General features: G+C 37.3%; 1 protein-coding gene across 4 annotated transcripts in view; it reads right to left on the bottom strand.

Moving 5' to 3' along the window:
- Positions 1-16,410, bottom strand: part of LOC145788647 (PH, RCC1 and FYVE domains-containing protein 1-like) — a 35,503-nt gene extending 19,093 nt beyond the window's left edge. The window contains exons 1-2 of one of the 4 annotated variants that reach the window (XM_082905483.1): positions 16,176-16,410; positions 15,735-15,901 (exon numbers count right to left, since the gene is read on the bottom strand). In XM_082905483.1, the coding sequence (XP_082761609.1) occupies positions 15,735-15,788 (54 nt within the window). In that variant the 5' untranslated portion in view covers positions 15,789-15,901; positions 16,176-16,410. Of the gene's footprint in view, positions 1-572; positions 592-15,734; positions 15,902-16,046 lie in introns of those variants that run through there. The other 3 variants (XM_082905480.1, XM_082905479.1, XM_082905481.1) reach the window with 3 other exon arrangements.
- Between the last annotated feature and the right edge of the window lie 7,435 nt (positions 16,411-23,845).

Below are 23,845 nucleotides of genomic sequence, written 5' to 3'. Positions count from 1 at the left end.
TGAGGCCATGTGTCAAACTCGTTTATCGAAGGAAAAAGAGAGACGCGGGCGAGTTGTATATGCATATATATGTTTTGATTATCTATTTTTTGATACCATTTATCCCTATCATTTTCTTCCTCCTCCTCCTCCAGATTCTGACCCATAATTTCCTTTCGATAATGTCACAGGGGGAGAAAACTTATGGTGTCATGATGTTCTGTATTATGGTATTAGTTTCAAATTATGGTATTATTTTCAAACTAATCTGATGTTATGTATTTATAGTTTGATATTTTAATCTTATATCATGTTGTTGATTAAAGCTTATTTATTACACATGTGCTAACCTATGTATGAGATAACAGCCAACTTGAGCATCCCAAAGTCGCCATTTTCAAACTCAAAAATTCAACAACATTATCTCCATATCTTGACAAGCATCATGAATCATGTTAATGTATAAGAAGATAATGAACAAGGAAAAAAAAAAAAAAAAACACTTTGAATAAAAAATCATCATATTAAGTTTTGTGAAGAGAGGTATTGCCAAAACATAAATCTTAAATTTCTTTAGGATAAAAAATCCTAACCATAAACAAAGGGTAGAGGAGGCAACAATGAGAAAGTAATCATAAGCATTAAGAGAGAGTGAGCGTGGTCTTCTTTGGTTCCATATGTATATTGCAAATCATGTCTTAAATATGTTCTTGGTTTTTTTGCAGAAAAGAGGGGCAGCTATGGGATTACACCATACGGATAATAGGCTTGTAAGCCAACTACTTGCAATGGTTAATATCTCTCAAATTTCGTTTATCAATTTTTTATTTTTATTGTTTCTCCTTGTCTAGGCAATACTTGCAAAATTTGCAAGCCTTTAAGATTGATGGCCCAAAAGCATTTAAAAACATTTTTATTATTGGTACTATAAATCGAAAGGAGCTCATCGATGAAGCCCTCCTGTGGTAACCTTCTCTCCGTTGTGTTGTTCTTTGCTGATTTCTTTATTCTTTTTGAACGATGTCCCACATTTTTTGAACTCGAATGGTATGTTCAAATTTTGAGTTTATCAAGTAGAGAAAAATGAAATTATTTAAACATATTTATCTTTTATGGGTAACCAAACAAATATATATATATTTAAAAATAGCTATTTATTTTATTCTCATTTTCCTAACTCAATAAAAAAAAAAGTACTTTATTTATTGTATTTGTTTGTAGGGAATGTAGAATTGAACTACATGTCAAAGTAGAGTACCCAGATAAGCAAGGGTGCCTGCAAATTTCGGGCATCTACACAAGGAACATGAGACAATTTTGTACTCGATAAAGATGTGAATCTTCATGAACTTGGTAAGTTGTTTGAGCAATATTGTTGTGTAAGCAGAAACATCAAATCATCATTTATGAAATGAGATTGTGCGTGTGCTTGATTGCACAACTTGCAGGACGGATGGCTGTAGTGGCTCTGCCCTTGCATCTCTAGTCACTCGTGCACATTCATATGCTGTGGGCCACACAGTGGAGAATGGATTACTGCAGCATGTCAAGGATGATTTCAAAGTAACAATGAACCACTTTCTCCGTGCTATAGAAGATGTTAAGTCTAGACTTCAAGAATCTAACTTGGAGCCAAGCAGGTAATACACATCAACATTTATTTTTGTAACTAAATGACATAACGTACATATTGTAGATTTATTTAATAGAAAATGTGATTTCAATTAAAACATGTTTCCTATATTTTAGAAGGAAATCTACCTTTAGCAAGAAACATGTTTTAATTGAAATCACATTTTCTATTAAATAAATCTACAATATGTACGTTATGTCATTTAGTTACAAAAATAAATGTTGATGTGTGTTACCTGCTTGGCTCCAAGTCAGATTCTTGAAGTTTAGACTTGACATCTTCTATAGCATGGATAAAGTGGTTCATTGTTACTTTGAAATCATCCTTGACATGCTGCAGTAATCCATTCTCCACTGTGTGGACCACAGCATATGAATGTGCACGAGTGACTAGAGATGCAAGGGCAGAGCCACTACAGTCATCCGTCCTGCCAGCTGTGCAAACAAGCACACGCACAATCTCATTTCATAAATGATGATTTGATGTTTCCGCTTACACAACAATACTGCTCAAACAACTTACCAATTTCATGAAGATTCACATCTTTATCGAGTACAAAATTTTGTCTCATGTTCCTTGTGTAGATGCCCAAAATTTGCAGGCACCCTTGCTTATCTGGGTACTCTACTTTGACATGTATTTCGATTCTACCTTCCCCACAAACAAATACAATAAATAAAGTACTCTTTTTTTTTATTGAGTTAGGAAAATGAGAATAAAATAAATACCTATTTTTAAATATATATATATATATATATATATTTATTTGGTTACCATAAAAGATAAATATGTTTAAATAATTTCATTTTTCTTTACTTGATAAACTCAAAATTTGAACATACCATTCGAGTTCAAAAAATGTGGGACATTGTTCAAAAAGAATAAAGAAATCAGCAAAGAACAACACAACGGAGAGAAGGTTGTTGACATATTATAATCACCGAAAGGCACTTAGCATATTATATTAGCCGAAAGTCTCTAGGATCTGTAATCATTTTTACGCACTCAGGGATTATCTTGTAATTGTCTTCTTTGTAAACCCTAAATCTTCATTTATAAATAAGGGGTGATATCTCATCATACCCTAAGCTGGTTACCCAAGCTTCATGGTATCAGAGCATCACCTCCAGGGCTAGGGTTCAAAGCATACCTAGTTGGATCATCTGCTGAATCGATCTTCTGCCATCATCATCATTCCGCTTCGTCTTCGTCTCTGCCATCATCATCATCCCGCAGTTCGTCACTCGTCTTCATCAATCGCAGTTCATCCCGCAGTTCGTCGCTCGTCTTCATCAATCGCAGTTCGTCGATCTTCATCGCAGTTCGTCGCTCGTCGATCTTCTCCCGCAGTTCGTCGCTCGTCTCAGCCCTCGTCCTTGTCGTCCTCACCCTCGTCCTCGTCGTCCTCTGATCTAGGTATATATATATATATCCTGATATAGATATATCACTATAGTCTGATATATATATTTATATATAAATAGATGTATATATAAATAACTCAACATAAAAAAAAAAAAAAAAAAAAAAAAAAAAAAAAATCAAATAAAAAAAAAAAAAAAATCAAATAAAAAAAAATAATAATAATAAAATAAAATAAAAAAAAAAAAACAAAACAAAACAAAAAAAAACAAAACAAAACAAAAAAAAAAACAAAACAAAACAAAAAAAAAAAAAAAAAAAATGGTTTCTTAATTTTGTACTTTGTATGTCTTTATAGTGATCATTGTGCCTGTTATCTCACTACCACCTTCCGGGTTTGTGATTTCCACTAATTTGTTGCGGGTTTGGTAGTATTGTATCTATGACAGATTCCACTAGTGTGTCCTCTTCGTCTCAAACACCAAAAAGTGAGAGTCTCATTCTACCTACTACCATGATTGAGAACCCCAACCCTAGTCTGAAAATCACCACCTCTCTATTTAATGGTCAGAACTACCTAGCATGGTCTCAAAGTTTGACTTTGTTTTTAAAGAGCAGAGGGAAGATGGGGTATGTTGATGGCAGGATACAGGCACCTAGTACCACTGACTCAAGTTATGACCAATGGGAGATTAACAACTCTTTGATTATGAGTTGGCTTATCCATTCGATGGTTCCAGAACTTGGTGAGGGCTACTTGTCTATGGAGACTGCCCAGGACATTTGGGAGGCTGTGGCTGTTACCTATTCCCGCAAAGGAAATTTTTCACAGGCATTTGAGTTGCGTCGCTCTATTGAGAGCACACTTCAGGGGGAGCAGACTGTTCTTCAGTACTTCACTTTCCTCACCAACGGCTGGAAACGCCTTGACCACCTGGAAGACTATAAGCCCGTTTGCCCTACTGATTCTATCGGGTACAAGAAGTTCATCGCACGGGAACGGGTCTTTAAATTTTTGGCTGGCCTAAATATGGAGTATGATCAAGTTAGGGGTCGAGTTCTGAGTATGGACACTCTTCCTTCACTGCAAGAGGCATTTGCCTATGTCCAAAATGAGGAGAGTCGTCGGTCTGCTATGATGTCCCCTGTCTCTACTGACCGTTCCGCATTACTGTCTACTCCTCGAGATAGCCTCAGCCTGCCTCCTCCGTCTGCTGCTAAGGAGTCTGTGTTCTGTGATTATTGCAAAAAGCCGCGGCATACTCGTGAGACATGTTGGAAGCTTCATGGGACTCCATCTGGGGGTCGAAATGATCGGTCGGGTTCTCGAGGAGGTCGGTCAGGCCACTCTCGAGGACGTGGTTCCTATTCCCGGGCTCATCAGTCGAGTGCCGTTGATACCCTTGATTCTAATTCCCCTTCTGCTACCCAAGCTTCTGATACTGAGCTGGAGGATGCTTTGCGCCAATTGTTGGACCGCCGATCTTCTACTGCTCTCAGTACCGCTTCCTCGTCCTTTGCCCGCTCAGGTAACTTAGTCCCTTCTCCTTGTGCTTTCCTGTGTCATACATCTTTGCCTTGGATTATTGATTCTGGTGCCTCAAATCATATGTCTGGCTCCTCTGATCTTTTCTCTGCCTATAAGCCCTCTTCAGGTCAGGACAAAGTTAGGATTGCCGATGGAACTGTTTCTTCTATTTCTGGAAAAGGTTTAGTCCAAGTCACTCCTACCATGCATCTATCTTCTGTTCTCCATGTTCCCAAGTTTTCTGTTAATCTGTTATCCTTAAGTCGTCTTACCCAGGATTTGAATTGTTGTGTGACGTTTTTTCCTGATCATTGTCTTTTTCAGGACCTTGTCACGGGGAGGACGATTGGCAGTGGTAGTGCAGAAAATGGTCTCTACTTCCTAGATCAACCGGACAAACTTGCTTATTCTTCCACCCCGTCTTCTCCTACCCCCGCTGATGTATGGCTATGGCATCGACGTCTTGGGCATCCCTCATTTCATTTACTTAAGCATTTATTTCCTTCTAGTTTCGCAAATCATCATGTGTCTGACTTTCTTTGTGAGTCTTGTCAACTTGGAAAACAACATCGAGCTTCTTTTGCTCCCAGTTTGAATAAAAGCTTAGTTCCTTTTTCATTAATACACTCTGATGTTTGGGGTCCCTCTCGTGTTCTGTCTGTGAAAGGTCATCGCTGGTTTGTTACCTTTATTGATGATTTTTCTCGTACTACTTGGGTGTATCTCATGAAAGATAAGAGTGAAGTTTTCTCTGTGTTTCGCACTTTTCATAAGATGATTTGTACTCAGTTTGGGGCCACTATCAAAATATTTCGTTCTGATAATGGCGGGGAATACATAGATTCTGGGTTAGGACAATATTTCTCTACTCATGGCATTATCCATCAGACCTCTTGTACCAATACCCCTCAACAAAATGGGGTGGCCGAACGCAAGAATCGGCATCTTCTTGACATGGCTCGGTGCATGTGTTTTTTTATGAACGTGCCTCGACCCTATTGGGGCGACGCCGTTCTCACCGCTGCCTATCTTATTAATCGTCTCCCTACCCAGGTTTTGGACAAACAGGCTCCGCTTCACGTCCTCCTCGGTTCTCAGTCCTTGTTTTCTATTCCTCCCAAAATATTTGGTTGTGTCTGTTTTGTCCATAATCACTCTCCCTCTCGTGGTAAGTTGGACCCTCGCTCCCTCAAGTGTGTTTTCCTTGGTTATTCTCCTACTCAAAAGGGGTATAAATGTTACCACCCTTCTTCTCGTAAGTGGTTTGTGTCCATGGATGTCACTTTCTTTGAGTCCCAGTCCTATTTTTTGTCCTCTCCGGTGTCCCCGACCTCCCTTCCGGGGGAGCCTTGGTATGAAGTGAGTCCTGTGCCTCCTATGGTAGAAGTGAGTCCTGTGCCTCCTATGATAGAAGTGAGTCCTGTGCCTCCTATGATAGAACCAGTTGTTCTTGCACCACCTGGAACTATAGAACCCACACCACCTGGAACTATAGAACCCACTGTCACCAAGAATAAGGATGGACATGTTTATATCCGGGACATCGACAGAAAACAAGTTAACTGGATACACGGGACCGTTTCTGCTACTCCACTGTCATCTCCTGCTTCTGATGAGAGTCTAGGTAATTTTGAATCTCGTGAGTCCATTGATCTTGATGTTCCTATTGCCAAAAGAAAGGGTGTGAGATCTTGTACTCAACATCCTATCTCACAGTTTGTATCATACTCTCATTTGTCATCCTCATATAAAGCATTTGTGTCAAATATTTCCTCTGTTAGCATTCCTAACCATTTTCAGGATGCTCTTGCTATCTCTGAGTGGAAACTAGCCATGATTGAGGAAATGAAAGCACTTAGGAAGAATGGCACTTGGGAATTGACCGAGTTACCTACGGGCAAACGACCTGTGGGCTGTAAATGGGTATATACTGTGAAACACAAAGCAGATGGGTCTATTGAGCGTTACAAGGCAAGACTTGTGGCAAAAGGGTTCACTCAGACATATGGCATTGATTATCAGGAGACCTTCGCACCCGTGGCTAAAATGAATTCAGTCAGAGTACTTCTTTCTCTAGCAGCTAATCTAGATTGGCCGCTTTATCAGTTTGATGTCGAGAATGCTTTTCTCCATGGTGACCTCGAAGAAGAAGTATATATGGACATTCCTCCGGGTTTTGAGAATCATCAAACAGAAGGGAAAGTATGCAAACTTCGGAAGTCGTTATATGGTCTCAAACAGTCTCCAAGGGCTTGGTTTGAGAGATTCACTCAGGCTATGATTAAATTTGGCTTCAAACAAAGTCAGGCAGATCACACATTATTTGTGAAACATTCCTCATGCGGTAAGACTACAGCACTTATTGTTTATGTAGATGACATAGTTCTTACAGGCAATGATAGTGGGGAAATACCTCTGTTGAAGAAATATTTAGCCAAAGAGTTTGAAATCAAAGACTTGGGAAGCTTGAAGTATTTTCTGGGAATTGAAGTTGCTCGCTCTAAGGATGGGATATTTATCTCACAGAGAAAATATGTGCTTGACCTGTTGAAGGAAACTGGGATGCTTGGCTGCAAGGCATGTGCCACCCCACTGGAACCCAATCAGAAATTGGGGGATGATGAAGGAGGAGAAATTGTGGATAGGGGGAGCTATCAACGTTTAGTGGGTAAGCTCATTTACCTATCTCACTCACGTCCTGATATTGCTGTTGCTGTCAGTATAGTTAGTCAGTTTATGCATGCTCCTCATCAGATTCACTTTGAGGCTGTCATGAGAATCTTGAGGTATTTGAAGTCTGCTCCTGGTAAGGGTCTGTATTTTTCAAAGTATGATCATCTTCGTGTAGAAGCCTATACAGATGCTGACTGGGCTGGGTCAGTAACTGATAGGAGATCAACTTCAGGGTATTGCACATTTGTCGGCGGCAACCTAGTTACTTGGAGGAGTAAGAAACAGAATGTGGTTGCCAGGTCAAGTGCAGAAGCTGAGTTTAGAGCTATGGCACAAGGTGTGTGTGAACTTTTATGGATCAAATTATTGTTGAGTGATCTAGGTATTGCTCAGACGGACTCCATGCGGTTATACTGTGATAATAAGGCCGCCATCAACATTGCTCACAATCCCGTTCAACATGACAGGACAAAACATGTTGAGATTGATCGCCACTTCATTAAGGAGAAACTCACTAGTGGTACCATTTGTACTCCTTTTGTTCAGTCTGGTGAACAACTTGCTGACATTCTCACCAAGGGAATTGGGAATAAACCGTTTCATGACATATTAGGCAAGCTGGGCATGAAAGATATCTTCGCACCAGCTTGAGGGGGAGTGTTGACATATTATAATCACCGAAAGGCACTTAGCATATTATATTAGCCGAAAGTCTCTAGGATCTGTAATCATTTTTACGCACTCAGGGATTATCTTGTAATTGTCTTCTTTGTAAACCCTAAATCTTCATTTATAAATAAGGGGTGATATCTCATCATACCCTAAGCTGGTTACCCAAGCTTCAAAGGTTACCTCAGCAGGGCTTCATCTATGAGCTCCTTTCGATTTGTAGTACCAATAACAAAAATGTTGTTAAATGCTTTCGGGCCGTCAATCTTAAAGACATGCAAATTTTCAAGTGTTGCCTAGACAAGGAGAAACAATAAAAAAAAAAAATTGCTAAACGAAATCTGAGAGATATTAACCATTACAAGTAGTTGGCTTACAAGCCTATCATCCATATGGTGTAATCCCATAGCTACCCCTCTTTTCTACAAAAAAACCAAGAACATATTTAAGACATGATTTGCAATATACATATGGAACCAAAGAAGACGATGCTCACTCTCTCTCAATGCTTATGATTACTTTCTCATTGTTGCCTCCTCTACCCTTTGTTTATGGTTAGGATTTTTTATCCTAAAGAAATTTAAGATTTATGTTTTGGCAATAGCTTTCTTCACAAAACTTAATATGACGATTTTTTATTCAAAGTGTTTTTGTTTTTATTATTTTCTTGTTCATTATCTTCTTATACATTAACATGATTCATGATGCTTGTCAAGATATGGAGATAATGTTGTTGAATTTTCGAGTTTGTAAATGGCAACTTTGGGATGCTCAAATTGGCTATTGTCTCAGCTTTTTGGTGTCAACACGTGGGTGAAAGGATAGAGCTTCACATGTGTGGACTTTTTGTGGATTTTGTTGGATCTTCATTGATAGCAAGCATGAGGATACTTTGACAAAGGGATGGACTTTGCATAGCAAAATGGTGGCTTAGGGAGGCTGTTTGTCTGTGGGATAGGCTGACAAAGCGTGGAGCAAAATGCGCAAGAAATATGAAGCAAAGAGTCAGAAAAAGCTGCTCAGCCGCATGCACCATCGCGCCCACGAGTAGGGAAGGCAATTTAAACCCGGCCCGACGGGAACCCGCCCCCCCGACCCCGATTAGAGCAGTTTTTTCCCAAAAAATACCCCCGACGGGCCGAGGATGGTATTCGAAAATGAATCCCCGTTGACTTTCGGGCCAGGGACGGTAATATGTTTTCCAGCCCCGGCCCTGGCCCGTTCCCGGCCCCGGCCCCGTTCCCGTTACCCCCCCGAAGTAAACCTACTATATATATCCCTCAAAAATTTATGACCCCTCTGTCTCTCTCTCTCACTCTCTCTCTTCCCTTTACTCCCTCTCACTCTCGCACCTCTCCTTCGCTTCTCTCTACTCTCTCTCACTCTCACACCTCTCCTTCTCCTCAGTGCCACCGCCACTGTCCACGATGTCGGAGTCGCCCGCAGTCACCACTCTCTTTCTCTCTCTCTCTCTCTCTCTCTCTCTCTCTGACACAGATACACAGATCTCAGATCTGTGTTGATCTCCTCCGTCATCTCCGCCGATCTCCTCTGTCGTCCTCTCTCTGTGTATGTAGACGTGTGTATGTGTGTACCTCTATGTGTATATATACATGTATGTGTGTCTCTCTCTATATGAATGTATACATATATGTATGTATGTGTGTGTGTGTGTGTCTCTCTCTCTCTCTCTCTCTGTGTATGACTTTGTTAATGATGTTGATGGTGTTGATGTTGAAAGAAGTTGTTGATGATGTTGTTCAACAAATTTGGACCAGGGTTGTTCTTGATGATGTTGTTGAACAGATTTGGACCAGGGAATTCTCGAGGTCGGAGAAACCCGATCCCCGTTGGGGGCGAGGACGGTGATAGGTTCCTTGTCAGGGATCAAGGACGGGGGGTGTGATCCCCGGCCCCGCCCTGCCCCGCCCCGTTGCTATTCCTACTTGCGAGAAGCACCATCGCACCCACGATTCACACACAGCACAGTCGCACCTGCGAGCATGCACATCACGCCCGCGACCAAGCTTTGCCCAAATGACCAGCTCCGAAAAATTTGCTCTGCAACTCACGAAGGGACACCGCGGCCGCGACCAAGGCTGACCACGCCAGCAAAAGTGCCCTGCCTCAGGTCTATTTAAAGGACCCTTTGCTCATTTGTTGAGGCACCTCTCCAAGACCATTTTGGCATCTCTCCAGAACATTTTCTATCTCTCCCAACACTCTCTAGAGCTCAACATTTCCAAACTTAGAGAGAGTTTATTTTGAGAGATATATTTTGAGAGATCATTTTTGTAAGAGAGAATATTTTGAGAGAGTTTATTTTGAGAGAGATCATGCTTTATTTTCTTAACAATCTTTCTTACCTCCTTGTATCAAGAAAAAAAATTGAAGTTCTATATGTAGTTGTGTGTGTGATTTAAGGCTACATGACCTAGTAAGGAAGCTATCTAGGAACTATGGAGGATGCTGAGACGACACTACACCATCAAATACTAGCTAAGTCAAAGCAAAGATGGCTTTGGGAAAAGAAAGAGTAAGGAGTTGTTTTAGAGGTCTAGAAGTGAATAACCAAAAAGTAAGAGATGGAGATGGTTAGATCTTCTTTATGCATGAAGATGGAGGCTATATTTACAAGGATTGGGTTACATAGGCCAACTCACCTAGTGGCCTCAATAGCTAGAATGGTGTTCAAGTGTGCTCAGATATGAACAAATCACTTGTCTTTGTCACACTCTAGAGTTCTGTTCCTGTCGAGATCTCTCCAAGGTCGGTCAAGTGCAGATCCCCCCAACGAGAATAGTACGACGCATCTCGACAAATCTTCATTTCCAATATACCAATTGATTTTTTTCCAATCCTAAGTTCGAACAGATGGTGGATGAAAGGCTACCCAATTCACGAGCACCACCACAAATGAGTGTTTGCACATTGCATAGATACATATATGCATGTGAATATCGTGGATCCAAGTATGTTGCGATTATTCTTCTGTGCATAAATTCAGTTAAAGCCTAGTCATTTTAGATGTTTCTGAGTTCACCTAGTTCAAGTTTTGTTCATATTCATATTAGTGAATATCTTAGAGTAAAATTCCCAACGAAATCCAAGTGGTCTCCAATTTGGGTTAGCAATAATAAAGACATAAATAAAGAAAAAGGTTACAATTTGTAGGTATTTGGTAGTGAGATGGTCAATAGTGGACCTCTGGGAAGATGGTGGGAACTTCAATGCCTAAGGATTGTCTGAGGCATAAGAGAAAACCAAAGCAGCCTTAGAGAGAGAAAGGGTGGCAATGAGAGACTTTTGTCACCAAAGCAGAAGATGATAACCAGCATTGTGTGTTTCTCTACATGCATGGATACTCTCTTATATAAGCTCCAAAACCGTTGGAAGCCAACTCACTTATGGCCAGGTCGTCAGCTCTTCTTGACAGAGATAGCGAACTTAGGCCTATGATTGCATCCACCCCATGATTCAACCTCGAAGGTTGTATCATGAGAGCTAAAGAGTTTAGTACGACACTTCGGAGAGATCATGGCATGGAGTAGGTGGTAGATATGATATCTCTTTCGAGGTGTTAGTTGTTAGGTCAACGTCCCTCTCTCTTTAAAATTGGTCAAGAAGGAGCTACTCAACAAGGCCTTAATTCTAACCTGCAATCCACAATCCTCCAAAAATCCTTAGTAGTGGATTCCTAGACCCTGCTCCCAGCTTATGATGTCGAATGAAGCCATTATAGTAGTAATAATAACCCCAGGTAAGCAGGTGACTACATAGGGGCAACAGGCACACTAAAGGCCAAGCTATGCTACTACTGCGAAGTGGGAGTGACCGAGTAAAGGCACACTGATCGAGCAGTGCCCTTGATCACCCCTAGCATACCCTATAAAAATGAGGCATGTAGTGCTTGTTTGGGCAAACTAGGGATGTCGAGCGATGGCACTTATGACAGAGTCGCTGAGATTGGCTCAACTAGGTAGTATAATGGGCTATGCCTCTGGATCTAATACTTCATATGGCATTGAGTGCGCTAGTGGACGGAGCAACCATACTTAGTGTCTATATGCCTCCACTTAGGATAAACATATGACCCCAATAAATTCACACAAGAACATTGTGGTGCCTCTAGAGGATTGCTCCATGGAGATGATGTTGAGGTGGTGATAACGTGGCATCCATAGGACTCGCCACAGCACAAGGTTGGTATACACATAGTAAAACCTTAAGTTACAAACTATGAAGTACAGACAAGGACATGCATACGGACACGGACACAGACACAGACATGGGACACGACAATTTCTAAAAAATGGGGACACGGGCACGGCAGGGGACACGGCAAATTTTTTAATTTTTTTATAAATATTTTTATTTTAATACACATTAATTATTTTATTTATTTATTATATTTTTTAAATAATGTGTTCCAATTAATTTTTTTTATTTTATTTTACCTAGACATTTTTCCTATTAATTAACATTAACATTAGAAGGATTTAAAAAAAAAAAAAAAGAATTTCCATACTGTATATATATATAAACCTATAATTAATTTTTTTTTAAAAACTACAGTTTTAGTTTTAGATATTAAAAAAAAAAAAAAAACAAATCTTACATGTATATAAATTTATATATAAAGAAATAAAAATCAGTCTAACTCTTACATATATATATATATATAAACGTATAAAAAAAATAAAAATATAAATCAGTGTTTACCTTCGAAGTCGAAAACAGACCACAAAGAGAGAGAGAGAGAGAGAGAGAGAGGGCTTCGATCGACTGAGAGAGGGCTTCGACTGAAACGAGGGCTTCGATCGACTAAGAGAGGGCTTCGACAGAGACGAGGGCTTCGATCGACTAAGAGAGGGCTTCGACTGAGACGACTGAGAGAGAGAGAGCTTCGATCAACTGAGAGAGAGAGGGCTTCTACTCAGAAGGTCTTCGCAGGTTCACTATATTTCTTCACCCTTAGTTTTTACTTTTTAAATATTACACTTTGACCCCAAATACATATAACAAATTCAAAAAAGAGCCCCGCCATGTCCCATAGCGTGTCCAGATGTGGACAAGCGTGTCCAGATGTGGACACGCGTGTCCCCGCCATGCCCCCTTCCAAAAAAAACATTAAATTAAAGGGACACGCCATCTGGCGTGTCCCGTGCGTGTCCCCGGCGTGTCCGCGTGTCGGACACCGCCACGGCACCAATTTTGGAGTGTCCATACTTCATAGGTTACAAACATAAACTGATGGCTTTTTTGGCAAAAGTATAGTAACAAGAAAAAGATCATATTGAAATTTTCAAATGGGTATGAACATGACTTTTCTTTCCAACTTTTTGGTCACATAAACTTTTGTTTTATAAGTTTATTCTAAATTAGTATGCTGGTGGTCAGGTTTATTGATATTTTAGTAATATCCTCAGAGCCAATTATCTAATTTTTGGTACAGGGTCATTAGTCTTCTTTGAGGTCAAATTATATTATTGGGTCTTTATGTGACCTTTAATAGGTTTTGAATAGTTTTAGTAGTCAAAATATCAAAGTTCTCTACTCTAAAGTCTCAACCCTGAGGTTAGAGAAGTGCAACTCCCAATAAGTACCTATATGAGCTTTCCACGTAATGAAGTTGACATTTAGAAAGTTTGAGATTGTGTTCATGGAACGAAGCTTAACCACTATAGGAGCTTAGCCTAAAACTCGAGGTGATCATTGGATCCTCCTCCTCTTTCCGTTACTTACTGTCAAAAGCCCTAGGACAACACATTTCTTCATAAATGCCTAAACTATCAAGCCCTAATCCTTTTCTCTACCTTCTAGCCTTTGGTTAAGGCCCAAACTGCAATAATTACTCTCATAAATGTTTATTTCTTACAAGTAAAGATTTATTAGAATAGGCAAGAAAAAGGGAGTGCCACCCATTTTACTCATTCCATAAACTTTTACTACTTTATTTTCTTATCTTTTTTTAATAAGTAAGAATTTATCGAGAAAACGCATCAAAAGGGGAAGCAACCAACGTACATCAAACAAGACACTAAAACACATCCTCAAACAGAGGTCTAGAATCATATAAACTCCAAACTTTTAGTACTTTCGGTAAAAACCACTGACATTACTTTTTGAACCAAGCCAATTCCAACCCTTTTCTATCTTCTAATGCTAGCCTACAACCGTTCTACCTTTCATTACACCAAAAAGCTTTCCATGACCCTAGGATACCATGATGAGCAACACCATTGAAATGCTTTCCTACATCACTTTTTATGAACTAATATCCAACAATCCAACTTATATTTGTTCTTCTACACATTATAGCTCAAGGGCACCAAAATGTTTTTCACAAAAAAAGAAAAAAGAAAAAATGAGAGACAGAGAGCCAAGGGCACCACTGCAATTACTGTTTTTTCCTTCTCCTTCCATTCTTCATTATCTTAACAGTACCCCTCCTTTTCACTTTTTTCTTAGGTTCAACTTCTCTCAATTATCTCCTTATCCAAAAATTATATACCCGTTGGTCTTATTTATCACCCCATTTTTTCACCCCTTTACTTCACCTCCTATGTGTATTCATGCAATAAATCTCATGTGTATATATGGGAACTTATCATGCCACATGAGAAGTTACATAGAAAGTAGAAAGTGGAAAGTGTCGGTAAAATGTTTAGGTAATATATTATTAAGTCACAAATTTTCCCAAAAGCCCAAGCTGCTAGGAAATGAGCCCAACAATATACATCAAACTATCTAACACCCTCCCTCACATGCAACTCCATCTTGCATGCGGAGAGACAAACATAGAACCAAACAGAATGAGAAGCAAACAACCAAACAAAGAGGAAGAAAGCAAATGGGGATATAATATCAAATGTTGACGGAAAGACTTGACCCCAAAACCTCTCTCAACCAGAGCTCTGATACAATATTAAGTCATCAATTTTTCCAAAAGCCTGAGTAGTTAGAAAATGAGCCTAACAATGTATATAAAGCTATCTAACAAGCAAAACTCTTTTATGAACTCAATTTCCCCAATGTTCTGGACCAAAGGTATTTCATCTTTTCCCTCACCCCAATATCTTACTCCCTAATGGCATATGTGGTATAATTTTGTTTTCTTTGTTATTGTTTTTCATTTTCATTTCCCATGTTTTTGGAAACAGAAGCATTGAAAAGTTTGAAACCACTCATCATTTTCATATCATTTCTCACAAATTTGAAAACAACTTTTTAGTGTTTCCTAAAAAATTGGCTAGTTTTTAGAAAATCTTTGGAAAAACAATAGTTAGAAACAATTCTCCAAACGAGTTTTATGTGTTTTCCGAAGAAGGAAAACATAAAATAGAAAAAATAAATAAAAAAAAAAATGATACCAATTTGACCTTAAATTTATTATCCGTGAAGGGACACCACACTCTATCTTCGGTCCTTTGTGATTTTATCCACTGGTTTTATTAATAGTCTAGCCTGGTTATTAATATTACCAAGCTCTTTTACATCATACTAGATAGAGCAGAAGTGCAAATTAATAACTTTATGAGTTGACCAATTCAGTCAAATAACATTTTAAAAATGTTGATGCACCTATTTCCCAGCAGCAAATAGATGGCTTACTAAAAAATCAGTTGCAAACCAATTTTAGGAAGAAAACAACGTAACATCATAAAAGAAAATGCTAGGTCTCACACAATGAACTTGAGGACAGCAGCTTAAAGGAGGCTGTATCCATAAACAAACAGCTAATTTGGTGCACACAACTTGGGGTTTTCAATCTACTACTTCTAATTCATAGTAATATTGTAGAGTCAAAGTTTATCAACTTTCAAATAGAATTTTTTGAACTCTCAAGGGTTGAATAAAATTCCAAAAAGTTCATGAGCGATTTAGTACCTGTTCAACGTCTCTTTCAACAGGGCCGCTGGTTCTGTTAACATCCGAAGTCATCCTATCCGTCCGCAACACCAAAAATCTCGCAAACAAAATTCAAATCTAAATGCCAAGCTCCGCAAACCCCATTCTCAAAACCAAGCCGTTCCATTCATCAATTCACTTCCAAACTTCACAAAAAAACCAAAATCACAAACATCAAACCCCAATTGTACACCGAAGATCGATTTAATCATAACGATCTTCACTCCAAGTTTCAGAATTGCAGTAATTGCAGAAAAACAAGTATAGTGAAGTACAGAACGCTTGACATACACTTGTCAATCTTCACAATCAGTCAGTGAAACAGTGAGAAATGTAGTTTTGTGTGTTAGGTTTTTTGTACGGATAGAAGCGATCGAAGATGAGACGAAACTTTACTGATTTCAATGATTGAGGACTCACCGCAGCTCGATTATGGAGCGAGAGAATCGGAGATGAGATCAGCGTAAAAGTGAATCAGAATCTAGGAGAATGGTCGATCTGGTAGTAATCAGTTGCAGAGGAGAGAGAAAGAGAGTTTTTTTTAGAGAGAGAAAGAGGAGAAGAAGAGAGAGAGAGAGAGAGAGAGGGCGTGGACTGAAAGTTATAAATAAAAATAAAAAAAAACGCCTAGTGGTAGTGCATAGACTAGCACCCAATAACTAAATAAATAAACGGGAAGGTGTGTATTCAGTCCCCAAAGTACTTGGATTGTATTGTTAGGCTGATGGGATCTCTCGTAACTTTCATTTTAAAAAATAATTATTATAGATGGAAAATTACTGGTATACCCTTTAAAAAAAATATTTGAGGGCCTGAAATTGTTTGGTTTGAAGTTGGTTTAAAATTTAAAATGATATCGTTTTGAGTTCTCTTATCGGTAATATGTAATAAAATTTTCTTATCAGTAAAATATATTACAATTCTCTTACTGGTAAGATAATCCAAAACGACGTCATTTTGGATTCGGGGCAAATTCGAACTTGAAAATTTCGGATCCTGTGGCAGTGTTGTATCCTAAATTGGAAAATGTTAATTTATTTAGTTCTATTTTTATTTTTTTTATGAGCCATTTAGTCTTATTCAATTGGTAAGAGATATTTTCCTTTGATTTGATATAGGTGAAGTTTACGTATTTACCTTTTCATGGGATTTAGTATGATTCTTTCTGATAATGTGCGTGTAATAGTGTAAAGAGTAACATTTTACATTTCTATTTGTGTGTGATTTTTGCAGAATGATCTACGATGGATTGGTTGCAATTGCTAACGTTGTTTTCTTGAAACGTGAGAATCAATTTTATTTTTCTAAAAATTTGTTGGGTTACCTTTTATTTTCCGGTGCCAGTGGGTGTCAGTGCCCTTTTGGTGACGAGGTAAGTATGGGTTGCTTTGTTTAACACTCAAATGTAACATTTTAATGTAATACTACAAAAAAAAAAACTCTTTAGTGTATTTTTTTCAAATATAACACTACAATAAAACATTCTAAAAAAACTCATTGATGTACTTTTTTCAAACGTAACACTTTAATATAGCACTCTAAATTTTTTTTTTAATGTAACACTCTAATGTAACATATAAAAAAACTCCTTAGTGTAATTTTTTTAAATGTAACACTTTAAAAAAACTCTTCAGTGTAACACTCCAATGTAACACAAAAATAAACTTTTTAGTGTATTTTTTTCAAACATAATACTCCAATATAATACTCTAAAAAAACTCCTTAATGTACTTTTTTTCATATGTAACACTTCAATATAACACTTCAAAAAAATTCTTTAATATAATACTCCAATGTAACATATAAAAAAAACTTCACAGCATATATTTTTCTCAAATGTAATACTCCAAAAAAAACTCTTCAATGTAATATACAAAAAAAACTTTTTATGTACTTTTTCTAAACATAACACTCTAATGTCTCCACAAAAAAAAAAAAAAAAAAAAAAAGATGTGGGATTCTTCAAACTATTTCAAATGAAATACAAAAATCCCCTAATAAGCTTTGGACAAATGTATAACTTTAAATTGTAAGTATTACGTTTGGAAAAAGTACATTAAAGAGTTTTTTTAATATTTTTGTGTGTATTACATTGGAGTGTATTATATTATAATATTATATTTGAGATTACATTGATTGAAGTATTATATTTGTGAAAAACACATTAAGAATTTTTTTTTATATGTTACATTGGAGTGTTGTTACATTTGAGTTGGGATATTTGAGAAGGGATTTTGAAAGAGAAAGAAAAAAATAGGTGAAATGTGAATAAAATATATTTACATTTCACTTAGTTTCACATATCTTTTCCCTTTCCTTTTCAAAATCCCTTTCCAAATCTTCCAACCAAACATATCGTAAAGAGTTTTTTGAAGTGTTACATTATTACGTTTAGGAAAAGTACGCTAAGGAATTTTTTAATATATTATATTGGAATGTTATGTTTTTGTTTGTAATGTGGGATTTGTTCCAAAAGAAGAGAAAATTCAAAACCTCTATAGTGCAGATTACCCAAATGTGTAATTTCACATTTAGAAAAACCTACTTATATTCCTCAAAAATTACCCCAAATGTGTAAGTTGTTAGGTTTTTATTCTTGGCAACCCCGTTTGACAAAACTCCTTTCAGATGTATTTATTTTCGCACTTTTATTTCAGTGAGGCTATGAGTTTATTAGATGCGAATCCAAACCCGAATCGAACCATGCAGAGAAGTTTGTGATGTTAATGCTTTCAAGATTGCCACTTCGCTGATTATTACGGGGGTCGAGCTGACCGGTCAGCTCGCGGCCGAAGCAAAATGCAAAATTGCATTCAAAATTGCATGTCCGTCGTTGGTCGCTCGAGCCAAGGAATTCTCGCTCGAGCTAGGGCTTGCTCGCTCGAGCCAAGGAATGCGCGCTCGAGCCAAGGATTGCGTCCATACAAAAACCTGAAAGAGTGTATTCCTCGCTCGAGCCAAGGATCCGTCGCTCGAGCCAAGGCACTAGTAGAAATCATGAAAAATACACTGCTCGCTCGAGCCAGAAAAGCTTCGCTCGAGCGAACCTCAGAATCCGGATTTCTCAAGAAGTTTGTTTTCTTCCCAATCTTGGATTACTTTTGGTTCTCTATAAATACTTGGTTTTCTCCCAAAACTAAGTGATTGATTGAAGTCCTCCAGATCTTCTTTTTGGTTCTTAAGGATTATATCTGGGGATATTTTGTTTGTTTTCTTTGATGTTTTTATTGAGTTTCCAACTCATGATTTAAAGAGAGTACATCAAAGGTTTGTTTGATATATACAAAAGAGAGTGTTGTTCTTCAGTTGTGTATTCTGAAGAATTCGAGCCTGAAGCTGTGGTGGAATCCAGAGTGGCTCATCAGAAAGACAATTCCGTGGTGAAGATGGAGTTGGAAGAGGCACATAAAGGTTGGTTCAATTAGGCGTTGTGGATTCGCTACATTGAGAGTATACCTGTGTAATTCCTTTAATTCTTCTTAGTGGATTGTCTTGTGGCTGTTGCCCGTGATTTTTTGATCACAGTTGGAGGTATCCAATTGTGGTTTTTTCCACGTTAAATCGTTGTGTCTCTTTGTCTTGATTGTTTGATTGGGATTGTTATATTCTGCTTAAAATTGATACATAATCACAAATCAACATCTAGGGGATTTCTAGATTTTTCATAAGTGACTACCCTTTGTGTAATTTCTACTTTAATGGGATCTTTGGATTCATAAAAAAAAAAAAAAAAAAAAAAAAAAGACCAAACAATTCATAAAATCACATTTTAGGATTTATTGGTACTTCGCTCTAGAACAATCCTAATTCTGCAAGATAAGAAACAAACAAAATAAGAAATTTAAATAAATAGATAACTAATAATCAAATATTAAATTCTTTCTATATAAAAAAAATATTAAATTAAAATCAAATATTAAATTCTTTCTATATAAAAAAAATATTAAATTAAAATATAAATAAACATATATTACTTTAAATTAGGTCATACTCTTCATTTCTCACCTCATATGGTGACTTTGATTTTGAAGCTTTTAAAAATCATTTTTAAAATTTTTTAATATGTATATTCTTTTATTTTTAATATATGTTTTGATTTTGAAGTTTTTAAAAAAATTTAATATGTATATTCTTTTATTTTTAATATATGTTTTTAAGAGAGAGTAACTAAAGTGACATGGTGGTGGGGTAATGATATGGTGGAGATGGAATTTTTGTTAAAAAAATGTTCAAAAAATTATTGAAAAACATTGTCGAAAGAAATATCGCCGGAGTTCGAATGTGATCGTTGGCAGTCGGAGGTGGTCAAAGGCAACTAAAGATGGTGGCTAGAGGGAGGGAGTGAGGGAGTCATGGTAATATTGATAATAGAAATGAAGAATGTGAATATTTTGAAGATATTAATAGGGGAAAAAAAAAGAACATTACTTATAAGTATATAAATCTGATCAATAGAACCGGTCTGTAAGTATCTCTAAAAATTAATTATATAAATAACAATTTGGTTTACATTATACAACAATTTAATTGAATCAAAATATTTTTGCAAGATTTTTTTGGTCCCATTAAAGTTCCTATACAATTTTAATAACACTTGCACACTATGAATTTTGGGATTGATCTATATTTGGAACAATCTTCTGTGTAAATAAAATAAATTGAAACTAATTCAAACAAAATAAATAAATAACATACCGAATTTATTTATCGAAGCAAATTAAAAAATAAAAGACCAAGTCAAGTGTGTGACACTCTGTCCTTAAGACAGATTCGTCCCCACTATGGTGTTTACAGTTGAGTGGCGTCTATCTCCCAGGATACAATGATCTTAACCAATTTGTAGTAGCACTCCAAAACAAATTGTTCGGCGAACCAAACCTGTGTTCTAACTCTCTGATTATTTAATCTAAAACTAATATATGAAGAATAAATGCACAAGTAAAATCTGGACAACAAAAAGAATTTTCAAACTGATATTTTCGGATCACCCTGGACTGCTGGAAATGGATTTGTATTTATAGGCAACTTAGAGACTGTAAGGGCAGCCCGAATAGGTACAACAAGAGGTCAACAGATGCCACTTTCAAATGAACATATCTGTAGCAGTTTTATTACCTGTTGGCAGTTATAAAACTGTCTAAAAACTGCTGGGCAGTTAATCAATCTGTCTAGAACAATTTGCACCTGTTGAACTTTGTTTTGAATTTGTTCAAATCTACCAGGCAGATTTAAATCTGTTTGAAAAACAGAATCTGTCCGAAATATAAAGAAAATTGTTTTGGACAATTTAGAATCTATCCGACAGTTTAAAACCAGTTTTAACAGTTTGGAAAAAATAGAACTTGAAGGAACAATTATTGGACAAAATTTGAATTCAAATTCAAATTACAAAAGTGCAAAATTTAAATTAATTTTCCCGCAATAATTTCTGAAAAAAATTCAAATGAATTTTGTCCAAAAAATTAATATTAGAACCGACCCACAACCGCGCCCGATACGGCCGGACGGACGGACGGCGGCGGCGCGCGTGTGTGGTTGTTTTGGCTAAGGTTTACTTTAACCATAACTCCTCCCTTCTACAAACTTGTGGTATCCCTTGGGGCCCAACCCAAGTATTTGTAGGCTAGAGTTTATATACTCAACAAAACTCTCTTAAAGTTTCAATGTGGGACAAGCCTTTTCAAAGAAACCCACATTTACTTCCTTAAATTTCCTATTCCACGAACTCGAAAACGACGTCATATTCCCATTCACTCAAAAATGGTTTTGACGAACCGTATTCACCGTGTGACTTGCCACGCGGCAAGGAACACTTTACCTTTTCGAACTCACCCCAAAAGACGTTTGGGGCCCACTCAATTTTGGGCTCAAAGTCGGCCCAAAATAAGTCATATAAAACACCATTTTTCCAACAATCCCCCACATGAATGGAATTTGACGGACAGAAAATGCAACAACATGATCTAAATACAGAGAGTATAGAAATTTGAAATATTCTGCAAATGATAGGTAGCTTTTGGCTTTGAACCTTCCCTTGTGAAACACTATCGGATTTACTAGCTAACCAGTGAATATGATGTCTTGAACTGTTCAGCCGTTTGTGTAAACCAAGACAATAGAACTCACACAGTATATCTCCAGACACAGTTTAGTTCTCATTATTGCGTTCATTTTGGCTCTGAACAACCTGGTCTTTCATGAGTGCTCTAGAGAATTGTAGCCCTTCACAAATCTCATAGAACCGACCCAGTTTACACTCATATAGGTGATTCTCATGAAGAGTATCCTGCCATACTCCACTAGGTTTACCTAGATATAAGAATCATTAAAATTTTACTTAACCTCAAACGCTGCAGACATCACTATTTCATCAAAGAAATGGGTAGGAGTTAGACTCCCCAGTGATCTTTCTGAGTCATTTACAACTCGGTTGTCCCTTTGAACCTAGATCTTGGGATCTCCAGTCAACTAGGTTGGGTTGCCGTTGTGGTAACTCTTATTTAATAGGTTTTAGTCCCATTCCCCTCGATGAATTCTCAACTAACTCTCTTGCTAACCCTTTGGTTAGTGGATCCGCTATGTTGTCTTTAAACTTAACATATTATATGGAAATAATTTCATTAGAGAGTAGTTGTCTTACGGTATTATGTCGACGACGAATGTGTCTAGACTTACCGTTATACATATGACTCTGTGCTTTACCTATTGCTGATTGACTATCGCAATGTATACATATAGCAGGCACTGGTTTTGGCCATATTGGAATATCTTCAAGGAAGTGGCGAAGCCATTCTGCTTCTTCCCCAGCTTTGTCTAAAGCTATGAATTCTGATTCCATAGTAGACCTAGCAATACAAGTCTGTTTGGATGATTTCCAAGATACAGCCGCCGTACCCAGAGTAAAGACATACCCACTAGTGGACTTTGAGTCTCTAGTATCCGATATCCAATTTGCATCACAGTATCCTTCAAGTACTGCTGGATATCTAGTATAATTCAGCCCAATATTACGAGTAAATCGGAGATACCTTAGAACCCTTATAATTGCTTTCCAGTGTTCTACTCCCGGATTACTCGTATATCTACTTAATTTACTTACTGCATAAGCTATATCTGAGCGAGTGCAATTCATCAAGTACATTAAGCTTCTAATAATTTGGGTATATTCTAATTGAGAAATACTTTCCTGTACATTCTTAGATAGAAACAAATTAACATCTACAGGTGTTCTAGCAAGATGATCATCATCTTTGCAGAATTTGTCAAGTATTTTCTCAATGTAATGAGATTGTGACAGAGCATATCCTTCTGATATTTTGGTAATTTTCATACCAAGAATTACATCAGCAATGCTCATGTCCTTCATATCAAAATGTTTATTTAACATTTTCTTAGTAGTTTTAATCATATCATTATTACTATCTATGATGAGCATATCATCTACATAAAGACATTCAATGACATAACCTTTGTCTGTGTTTTTAATATAAACACATTTGTCACACTCATTAATTTTGAATCCATTTGACACCATTGCCTTGTCAAATTTCTCATGCCACTACTTTGGCGCTTATTTTAAACCATATAATGATTTAACCAATTTACACACTTTTTTTTTCTTTTCCGGGAACAGAAAAACCTTCTGGTTGTTCCATGTAAATTTCTTCATTTAACTCACCATTTAAGAAAGCAGTTTTCACATCCATTTTGATGAATTTCTAGATTGTATAGAGATGCAATGGCAATTAGCATTCTTATGGATGTTATTCTAGTAACCGGTGAGTATGTGTCAAAGTAATCAAGACCTTCTTTTTGTCTAAATCCTTTGACCACAAGTCTTGCCTTGTACTTGTCAATTGATCCATCCGCTTTCATTTTCCTTTTGAAAATCCACTTATACCCAAGAGGTTTACAACCTGGTGGCAAGTCCACTAATTCCCAAGTGTGATTTTGCAAGATGGATTCAACTTCACTGTTGATAGCTTCTTTCCATAAAGGAACCTCAGGATTGGACATAGCCTCTTTATAAGTTAAAGGCTCATTTTCTAACAAATATGTTAGAAAATCTGGACCAAAAGATTTTGAGGTTC

This window comes from Camellia sinensis, chromosome 14 (genome assembly GCF_055761805.1).
Source record: "Camellia sinensis isolate YWXY chromosome 14, ASM5576180v1, whole genome shotgun sequence".
NCBI lineage: Eukaryota > Viridiplantae > Streptophyta > Magnoliopsida > Ericales > Theaceae > Camellia > Camellia sinensis.
Note: the sequence above shows the minus strand (reverse complement) of the source record. Positions and strands in the feature narration are given on the sequence as shown.